This window comes from Falco cherrug, chromosome 5, assembly GCF_023634085.1.
Source record: "Falco cherrug isolate bFalChe1 chromosome 5, bFalChe1.pri, whole genome shotgun sequence".
Taxonomy (NCBI): domain Eukaryota; kingdom Metazoa; phylum Chordata; class Aves; order Falconiformes; family Falconidae; genus Falco; species Falco cherrug.
Genome location: NC_073701.1, coordinates 34,031,519 through 34,042,114, shown reverse-complemented (window position 1 = coordinate 34,042,114; position 10,596 = coordinate 34,031,519). Strand labels below are relative to the sequence as shown.

The 10,596-nt window shown below is 50.2% G+C and overlaps 1 protein-coding gene across 3 annotated transcripts in view; it reads left to right on the top strand.

Annotated features, from left to right (window-relative positions):
• Nucleotides 1-642: 642 nt before the first annotated feature.
• The window catches only part of RBFOX2 (RNA binding fox-1 homolog 2), a 174,302-nt gene continuing 164,348 nt past the window's right edge, over nt 643-10,596 (top strand). For all 3 annotated transcript variants that reach the window (XM_055711378.1, XM_055711374.1, XM_055711371.1), the window contains exon 1: nt 643-1,117. In XM_055711378.1, the coding sequence (XP_055567353.1) occupies nt 920-1,117 (198 nt within the window). In that variant the 5' untranslated portion in view covers nt 643-919. The remainder of the gene's footprint in view (nt 1,118-10,596) is intronic.

Genomic DNA, 10,596 nt, shown 5'->3' with positions numbered 1-10,596 from the left:
CACACCCCCAGAAGCTGGATGCTCCTGGAGCAGGGGATCAAGTCAGTGCCCCTCACCCCCCATCCACCTCAGCTCAGGACGGCTCCCTATGGGCAGAGCCCCTGAAACCCCACCGGTGGCACCACCCGGCCAGGATCACGGCGGTGGCGGGGGCTCGGGCACCGGCCCTGCCCGGGGGCTCTGCACCCCTGCGCCAGCGTGACCGCCCGGCCCTGCCGGGGGAGCGTCCCGCACCCGCCGCGGGCCGCTGAAAGCTGCAGGGGCCCGAAGCGCCCGCGCCTCGGCCCGGCCCCGCTGCCAGGAGGCCGGCAGGCGCGGGCAGGGGGGACCGGGCCGCCTTCGCGCCCCAGCCCCGCGCCCATCGCCCCCGCGGCCCCCGCGGCCCCCGCAGCGCCGCGCTCGCGGCTCAGCCCAGGCCGCGCGGGACGAGGCAGCCCGGGCGCGGGGCTGGGCGGACGCCGCCTGAGGCGGCTCCGGCTGCAGCGGCCGGGCCGGGCGGGCGGGCGAGCGGCCATTTCCCGCCGCCCCGTGCGGCCCAGCGGCGACGGCTGCGGCGGCGGCGGCGACCCCCGGCGGCCTGTGCCTCCCGGCGGCCCCGCTCCGCCCCGCGTCCCGCCCCCGCCCCGCCCCCGCCCCGCCCGCCGCCGCCAGCGCCGAAGGTTGCCGAGCGGGGGTCGCGCGGCTCCGGCGGCCCGGCCGGCGTTTCCGGAGATTGCCGAGGGGCTTCGGCCCCTCCCCAGCCACCGCCGAGCCCGTGACCGAGGGGCTCCGGTGGGTCGGAGCCCGCCGCGCCCGCTGCTCTGCTTGCGGCGCGGGGCTCGCCCTCCTCCTCCTCCTCCTCCTCCTCCGGCAGCGCCGGGCGTCGCGGTGACAGAGCGGGGCGATCGCGGCGGGGTCGGCCGGGGCTCCGGCGGCGCGGATGGCGGAGGGCGGCCAGCCCCCGCAGCAGCAGCAGCAGCCACAGCCGCAGCTCCTGGCCGGCGGCGGCGCGGGGGCCGCCCGCGGCGTGAAGCGGGAGCCGGAGCTGGAGCAGCCCATGCCCGGTGGGGACGGCGCCGAGGGCGGCCACAGCAAGCGGCTGCGGACGGAGGCGGAGGCCGACGGCGGCGGCATGCAGGTAGCGGGCAGGGCCGGGCCGGCCGGGCCCTCGCCGGCTTTCCTGTACCGGGGCTCGGCGGGAGTGGGGCGGCCGGGCCGGGCCGCGTTTCATTTCGGTTTGCGGGATTCAGCGCGTTGCTTACGGGCGTGCGGCCCTTTCCCCCGCCGGCAGCGGCCGGGAGCAGCGAGGGGGGCGGCGGGTCTCCTGCCCGGGGCTCCCCGGCCTGAGGCGGGCGGCTCCCGGGGCGCAGCCCAGCACGTGGGGCCGCGGCCCTCCGGGGGCCGCCGCTGGGCCCGGCGCTCTGGGCAGCGCCGTCCGCCGCCGCCGCGGACCGTGGGGAGGCCGCGGACCGTGGGGAGGCCGCGGTGGCGGGGCTGGGCGCGGGGGGTGGCGGCGGGTGGCGCGCTCCTGTCGCCTTCGGGTCTCGTAAGCCATCGGGAGGAACCCGGGTGCTGCCTGGGGAGGAGGAAGGGGCTCGGGGGGCGGCGGGGGGCGTCATCCCGCTTGGCACGGGGGCTGCCGGCGGGGTCTTACGGTGCTGTCGCCTTCGGCCAGCACGTTTCGATCGTCCCCAAAGCGTTGCGCTTTCCAGGTGCGTTCGCTTTTGTGTTTGTGGGGTGATGCTGCCAGGGCTTTCCTGCTTTCCTTTGTCTGGGTGTTGTACGGGGTGGGTTGTTACGGCAGTCGCGCCGGCCTTTTGCATCCCTTTCTCCTGAGGAGTGTATCGCAGGTCTTGGGAGGCGGTGTGATTTATTCACCTGAACTTGTTTCTCTTCTCACCTTGTCTTGGGTTCGTAAACACCGCTGGTAGTTTCCAAGGGGAGCATCCTGTCTTCTCCAGCATGCTTCTCATCCAGACGCCGAATGCTGGCCCGTGGTCTTTCCTTCTTATTTCCCAGGCTGTCCCCAGTTTGCACGCTCAAGATTTTTTTAATTTTATTTTGTTTTTAAATAGCTTATAGCTGGAGGGTTTTGTTTGTGGTTCTGTTTGATGTTCAGCTTTTCGTGGCAGTGTCTCCACCTTACAACATCACTTTTTCCCCAGCGTGATGGTGTGAGCAGAATGTAGGCTGGAGCTTCACACCCGAGTGATGCTGCTTGTGCTCCCGCAAGGCCAGTAAAAACCATGCTGTGCTCCTTTATTCCTTGAAGTAGTATCTTCTCCCACATGTAGGTGTCAAGTATGACTCAGACAATGTATATAATGGCAAGGAGAAAGATGCTCAGCATTGAGGGAGTGCTTATATATTGTGCCTTGTTAGGAATTATGAATGAGTGCTTGAACATGGTGACATGAAATTCTTCCAGCTCTTCCAAGTCTGAGGCACAGGTTCTGCATAGCTACAGGAGGTGCACCAGTTTACCTGCAGTTAGTGGTTAAACTGGCTGGTGTCGATGTAAACCGGTGATAAATCAACTGAAAATTGCCCAGGGAGGGGCTTGAACTGGCTTAACAAAAGAGTCTTAAAATTCCATTTTATTTTTTTTTTTAATTGCAAACAAGTATGATTTCTGTATACGTAAAAGTCTCCCTTCTATGTTTACGTTGAGGACAGTGTTTTATTATCTGGTCAATGAATAGTACAGGTTGTTAAGATTGCAGCATTTGACTATGGGGCTACAGCAGTGTGTGCACAGCGATGTATGTGTAGTGCTGGTGGTAATGGTAGTATGGATTAATTGTGGATTTTAGTGGAAAGTTGGGGTTTTGTTTCCATGTCAAACACAGGCAAACAGTGGAGAAATTAGATGGAGAAGTGCAGCTAGTAGAGTCCAGTTTTAAAGTCGTGTGTTTATAGTCTGTGACTGTTCTTTAGACAGGGACCTCCATATGGTAGTTGGTATTCTTAGTGTAATTTTAATATTTATGTATATATGGAAAAGGTTTTTTCAATCTTTCAATATAAAAGATGAAAATAAACGTGTACGTATATACACACGCACACATGCCATTGTGTGTGTCCAGAAGTTTCCCTTGGCTTTTTTTACTGTTAAAAAGGGTGTTTTATTTATTTGGAGAATCTTCTCATGTTTGTAACCAAGAAATACCAAATACTTGCAAATAATATCAGAGCTAGGAAAAAGGTGTTCTTTAATGTTTGGGAAATTTGTTATCTTTTTACTTAAAAGTCAAAACACAAGATTGCCTTTCATGAAGGTTTCTGTTCAGATGGTATATTCTTTTGAAGTACCTTATTTTAGAATAACAGCTTCTTTTTAGTAAATTCCTTATGTTTGACTGTACGTAATGCTTACAAGAGGAATAAAGACCCTATTCTTTGATTATTATTTTTTTTATTATTATTACCCGCTTCCCCCCTCCATGTACTAGAGGCTTTCTGGAAACTGGAAATAACACTAGAAACTGTTGTACCTTGTTTTTCCTGCAGATCCTGTCAATTTTCTACTTCCTGTTCCAGAGCCACAGGCTGTTGCTGTGTAAACTTGGTGACCTCATGTCCCTGGGCTGATAGCGAGGAATCCTGGGGTGCCACACTTGCCACAGTTTCTTTGCATAACCCCTACCTACCAGTGGTTCAGGGTGTGAACACAGCTTGTAAAGCTGAAATAAACAATTTAGCTATAGAAATTAGGAATGCAACTGTAAAACTAATACCCTTTTTTTGTCTCTTAATATGAAATATAGAAGCTAGCCTATAGGAAGATAAAATAGTAGCTAGTTATTAAGAACTTGGGGCGAAGTGTGGCTTAAAGCTTAAAGTAGCCCTTAAATTTAGTGAGCTTCTTGTTTTCTGCTGTCTCAGGCCAGCATGCTCAGACAGCTTATGCAGTTAGGGTTTCATTATCTAATCCATCTTTGATCAGGCTGGATAAATGGTGTTTGGCCAGTGCTGATCTTGTTAGGAGGGTGGTGTAAAGCTGCTTGAGTTGGGATTGGGACAAATCGGATCATGGCTGCTATCTGCTTCTGGGACATATTTCAGTTAATCGTGGCGTGGGAGGAAAAGGACCAGCACATACTGCTACTTTTTAGCTCCCTCTGGTCCATAAGTGGCAAAAATAAAATTCCGCCGACCAGGAAGGTCTCCTGGAAGTGTTTGGATATACTTGCAAGCTTTGGAGGTAAAGGGCCCCAAAGGTACTGCTGCTTTTTAACTGTATATATATACTAGCTAGGAACTAGCTTGCTCTGTGTTTCCTGGCTTGGATGAGTTGAATCATTTGGATCAGCTTGCTGATCTTGGTAAAAATAGTCCCTAACAGAGGAAGAAAAAAACGTTATATTGGTGTAAGTCACTTGTGAAAGTGCACTGAAATGCAGTTGTTAATGCAGCTGTATTTGCTGCCTGTCAGAAGAGGTTGACTGCTGCACAGATGGAGGAGAACGCACCCTTGCAATTATTTCTCTCCTCCTCTGTTCCTTGCATGATGAAAGACCAGAAATGTTGTGGCTAGCTGGGAAGTGTCCCTTCTTTCTCTTTGGAGCTGCAGTCAGAGGTGTAATTCCACGGTGCTGTTTGTCTTCCCCACTGAGGTCCTAGAGGTGTATCAGCCAGCTTATGCTGCTGAAGAAAATTGTTAAAATATCTTCCAGTTCCTCCGTGTGGGGTTGCATGAGTTCATCGACTCCATTCGGTTCCCAAGGTGAATTTTGGTTCAACTTTTTTATAGGGCCTAGGCTGGTTAGTGGATTAAAATTATACCTAGAGGTAATACATAGTTGGAATTAGATGCAAGGTGTGAACAGAGCTGATTCTTGTTCCTCTTTCGTGAATGACTTGTGTGCTCAGGATCCCTGAGAATTTGGGGAAATTACCCCTGCAACCATGAGCATGGCTGACAGGGAAGACAGTTAGTGTAGCTGTGGTATATGCCTTATCAAGTCCACGTAAACTTTTAGTGGCAGTGATGAGTGGTGACTTTGTATTGTCATTCAGGCATGTCTTTACAGGGTTCATAAAGATGACTAACAGTGTTGAGATCAGTCCCCTGTGACTAAATAATGATGTAATAGATGATAAGTCTTTGCTCCGCAATAAAGTCTGTGGTTTCTCTTCCTACTGAGAGCCAGAAGATGGTCTGTAATACCTTCTGCCAGCTTGACTTCTTCCAGCCTGAAGACTGGAAACCCTGAACAGCAGCAGGCCACAGAAAGGGGAGAGTGGGGACACTGGTGGTGCTTCATGGCAAACAGTGTCCTCACCCGTTCATGGTGCTCCAGAGGAGGGCAAGAAATCAGTCTGCTGATAATTTCCCAAGATGGGTTTGGGTTTTAGAAGTAATAGGGCTGAGTGGGACTGTAATTGAGAAGGGAACAGTAAATAACAGCTTCTGTGCTATGGGGACCCTATGGAAATCTGTATTTTTAAATCTTACAGAAGAGAGTATCTTCTGTAAGTAGATGGTTCCAGTAAATGAGGGAAAAGCTGTGTAATCAGGTTAGCTTTTTCTTCTCTCTTATTATTCATGGCATGGTTCTCTTTGTAAAGAGATGCAGAGCAATGCAGGGGATACAAGATATTCTAAAAAAGAAACGAAGTTCCAGTTTTTAGAAGCTGACGCCTGCTTTGGATCCAGGATGAGGTTTCCTGGGATGCTGTTTGGACAGACTATTGCTGATGTGATGAGACATAATGAATCACCTTTAAGTTTGTTGTTACTTTTGTTTGCTTTTGTCCTTTGCTTTTTTGAAAATATTTGAGTGTTGTGAGTTAGACCTGACATAGTCTGGGAAGACTTAGAAAATGCAGTTCAAAGAAAAGGTTTGGCAAGCAGACGGAAAGTTGGGATTTTGGAGACATTGAGAGCACTTTAATGTTGACTCTTTTCTTGCCATATTCAGGAAAATGGAAAGCCCAAGTAAAGTATTCTGGATTCTTTAGCACCCTTCCAGGCTCTGTCGGTATTTCTCTTTGGATTTCAGAGGTTTGTGTTTAAAGGTGATGGCTGTGGTTTTGAGGTTGGAAGCTGAACAGAGGTCTGGCTCTGTTGGAAATGGTTTCCTTCTGTGTATGTGTACCAGCTGTAGACATAAGCATTTTATTTTTCCTTTTCAGAACTCCTGTTTAGAAACATGAGTGCACTGGCATTTTGCAGAAAGGCCGGGCTCTCCCTTGCGTTTTTAAAAGGTTGCCCACCTAGCTGAGTTTGGAGCAGTGTGCCTCTCTCCCATGCATGTCCTGTGAAGTACCCTCGTGGCTTTTCCTGCCAGTGGTGCAGCAAGCAGGGCTCCCACCTTGCCCTTTTGTTTTGGAGGTTCACGCCTCTTTTCAAGACTGTCTCAAAGAAGTGCTGGTCACTGAAATTTTGGCAGCTGTGTTGCTGTTAGCTGCATGGTTTATTGTGGCTGTACTGAGGGCTTTCAGTGGCTCTGCTGTGGTGAGGTTGGTGGCAACAGGAATAGGAGATGCATGGAGACGCAAAGGAGGCAGTGGTAAAATAAAATAAAATAAAAACTGCTTCGTTTGCATTAGTGGTAGGGAAGCCAAACTGAAGTTGACATGGACCTGAACTGGATTCTGTGTGTGGTCCACTGCCCTCTGGAGACTGCTGCTGAAGGACATACCTCTTGTTAGCTTGGAAAAATAGAAGCCTGTCACTAGCAGTGTTTGGTTTGTTGCACAGGAACCTCTGCCCCTTTGGAAAATGTTAGGGATCGCATTGGTTGAAGAGGTTTTAAAACCTATCCCTCTATGCTGCTGACTTCTCTTGTGGGGTGGAGCAAACCTTAGTTTTCATACCAAGCAAGAGGAGGGCAAGTGTTTTGGTCGGCTGGAAACCTGCTTAGTTAATTTGCTCATCTTGGATATTACTTGACCTTCCGTGTGTATGTGTGCTTTTGAAATGCGGTGGCTGAGGGATCAGAGGAACGTCCAGAAGTGAAGTAAGAATAGCAATTAGAAGTAACGAGTTCCAGTTCATTGAAGCATTCTGTTGATTTACTTTTTACAGGGGTATTGAGTGGACACTGGAGTGTAGCTGTCATGAGATAATCCCGATGTTTAGGGATTAGAGCTGCTTGACTGCATTTTGGGCCTTAACTCCCTTTGCTCTCCAGTAAATTTAATTTGGCCAGCAATCTTTATAAATTCAGGCACATGTTAGTTTGAAAGATGTGTATATATTTTCCTCAGCATGCTTCCCCCTCCCTCCACTTCACTTCCCTGAGTGCACCTCCAGTTTTTGGGTTGAATTTGAGATGTTTGTAGGAGCCAAGCCCAATGATGGCAGGGGCTGTACAAAACAGTCTTCGCCAGGCTTGGACCATGCCAGCGTCCTGACTTGCAGCGCTTCTTGCCAGGGTTCTGCCGAGCTGTTCCACTGAGCCGTGCCAGGGCACCTCTCCTGCAGAAAACCTTTGCTGCCTGCTGGGCTTTGCTGAGAAGGGCCCATCGTAGGTTGAAGTTTCTAACCTGTGTTCTTGGTTCTGGAGGATTTCTGGGGTGTTTGGGAAGAGGCTTGGGAACCGTTCCAATTCCTCTTGTTTGGCTTGTCACACGTGCATATGGCTGGCATCTATCGAAACTACCCAGGCAGCTGTCTTGCTGGACTGAGGGAAACGGGATGCTGACTCCTTAGCGATAATATGATGTATTTAAGTAGCTGCAAAGTGGGAAAGGTTGTATACAAAAGCCTTCCCCTTTAATCAGAGGCAACAGCTGAACTTGAGCTGGATCTAGCATCTGTTTGGGCAGAGCAGGAAACTTTGGCAGTTTCTGCCAGCTCAGTTGGTGCGACATTGGTGTTCAGTCAGCTATATACCATTGCCACCTCCTAACCTTTGGAGTGTGGGCAGAGTGTACTTGTGATTCATACCGATTAGAAAAGAGGTCATGAGATCTTTTACTTGCATCTCTTGGGTAGGACAGTGGGACTCGGTCTGGCATGTTTTTGAAGTGGCTGTTTCTGGGGCTGTTGCTTGTGTTTGCTTTTGTCTAGGAGAATTCATTGTGCAAGAAGATTGGGTGCTTGCTTCAGAAAGTGTGGGCTAGAAGCAATTGTTGCTTTTTCTGTGTGACTTTCTTGGGTTTTATCCGCTCATAACTGCCTCAGCAATAATGCCAGGTATTGGCATAGAGATGGGGAAGAACCTGTACCATTTAAGGGGGGGACAGAAAAGCCCCCATGTGTCAGCACTTCTTACCCTCTGGCTGTATGTAGCTAAATTTCCTTTAATAGAGAGGCTAAAGCAGCAACCTTATGTGGCATTGCTGTGTGTTACAAATATCAAAATATTTTCCCCAGAGGCCTTTGAGGCCCTGGGATCTGGATCCAGCTCAGGTTTCTTCAAGGGATCAGAGTGTGCTCTTTTAGTTGAGGCTTTCTGCACAGCTTTTCCCCTGCTATTTCTGTAGGATATTCTTGCAGACATTTGGGGTGGTTGTCACTGTCGGGGGTGATGCCTGGGAAGAAAATCCCACCAAAGCATCACTTAAAAGCCTTGGTTTAGTGCTGTGTGGGCTAAGAGGAGGCTGTAGCTGGGATCCCAGGCCTATAATTTATTGCTTGCGGTTGCCGTTCCAGTACCCTGCGATGGGTGGGAAGGCGGCCTTTCCTCCAGCCTGCTCACCACCCTCCGGTGAGGCCGGGGGAAGGCTGGGCTCTGTGGGCTCTGCCTGCTGCCGGCCTGGGCGCCTTCTCTCCGGGGCCCCGGTTCCACAGACGGCGTAGCCAGGCGTGACTGTCCCAGCGGCGTGATGGTGCTTCTGAGCCATTGCTGCCCGGCTTTTTGTTTTTACTCTGTTCTGTGGCTTTGCTTGCTTTTTGTGGGAAGACAAATGAGGGGAAGTGCGTGCATTAAAGGGCTTCTCCATTACCCTTTGTACTCTCCTGTCCTGGAGAGAAGGTCCATCAGAGGCCTCTTTCCTATCCTTGTTTCATGTTAAAAGTCCTGTGTAGCCTTGTAGTGAAGCTGGACCAGGATGGAGTATGTTTTGTAGGTGCTTCTCCCTTCTCTTACTCTTGAAGCTGAGCTTTGGAATGACTCGGGGTGGTTCCTGGGATTAAAGGGATCACTCTCTCTAAGTGATGCTACTTCCACTCTCCTGAGTGGCCCCTGCTACGCAACCTGGGGAGATGCAAAAGGTTTGTTCAGGGAGGAAACTTAGGCTGTTGCTGCAGCAGATTGAACCATGGGGTGTACAGAAGGAGGTGGAAGCTGGCAGCATGGTATGGGCAGATGTCCTGGGGTTGGTGGGATGTATCAGAGCAGGAAGCAGGACTCTGTGTGATGTCAGCCTCAGGAATGATCCGGATCATGGAGGAAACTGAGGCAGTAAAGTTTACATATCACTCCTGCTGGTTTGCTGAAATCTGAATGTCTCTTGGGCAGCCAGCAGGAGAAATCAGTTGACTTCTAAAGCTCCTGCCTGTCCTGTAACTTGTTTTGACCAGGAGTGGAAGTTGAAGTGTGTGAAAACACAGAATGCCCTCGATGCTCCAGTTTTAGGAAGAGGTGTGTTATGCTGTTGCAGTGCTGTGAGAGCTGGTGTTTGTGCTGGGTGGTCTAAGGCTGCTGGGACCTGCCTCCTGAATGCAGAGGGTTGAGGAGACAGAGAATGTGCCAGAGGGAGAGCCAGTGCTGCAGTGGGCTGGACCGCGGGAGATTTAATACATGGTGCGTCCAGCATGGTGTGGGCTGGAGCTCGTACCCAGTGAGTACCCAGCAGGAGAATGTGACAAGAAGGCACCGTGTAGGGTCTTAATTATGTGGTTGTACATTTGATATTTATAGAGATGATCTCATCTCCATAAAAGCATCAAATGGATAGCGCTCGCTGAGGCGCTATTAAATCTAGCGGGAGTTTTTTTATCAGTTAAAATGGTGTGAGGTCAGGTTTTGGACTGAGAGCTATTAAATATTTAATTTCTTCCTTTTCATCTTATGTGTGACCCCAAACAGAATTTACTGCAGATAATCTAAACCTTGCACTGAATGCAAAACTATTAATTTTTTAATGGTCTCTTCCACAGTACTCACCAGTGTAGTGTGGGTGTTTCACGGATACTAACGATCTTATTTTTGCCGTTTTCCTGAGAGAAATGGGGACTTGTAGAAATGGGGAATGGAGGTACTGGTAGTAAGACCAGTTTTGCAAAAATGACACTTGCAACCTGTTTTTTTAAATTTTATTTGTAATTTTTATTGTAGCTGGTAGGGTTTTGGTTATGTTTAAGTTCCCGATCTACAGCTCTCCACAACTCCCACTGTATATATGAATACTTACCACTTCCACATACTGATCCTTAAGTGTGTCATATTGGGCAAATATAAAGCAATTTTGTCTTTGTCTTGAAAAAAAGTGGAAAAGCTTGAAGTAAGTAACTTAGTCATCATCACAGCAAAACCTTCCTTTGAAGATGAGGTTTGAAATCTTAACTTTTTAAGAAGGGATACCACTTGTCTTTAACTACAAACCCACATACCTTTTGGTTTCTGCAGCTGTTTTTGCTGCTCAGAGGACAGTGCTTCCTAGGCTTGAACAAAGCAGGAGTCAGGCAAAAATAGCACATAAGCCTCATTTGATGTAATGTCC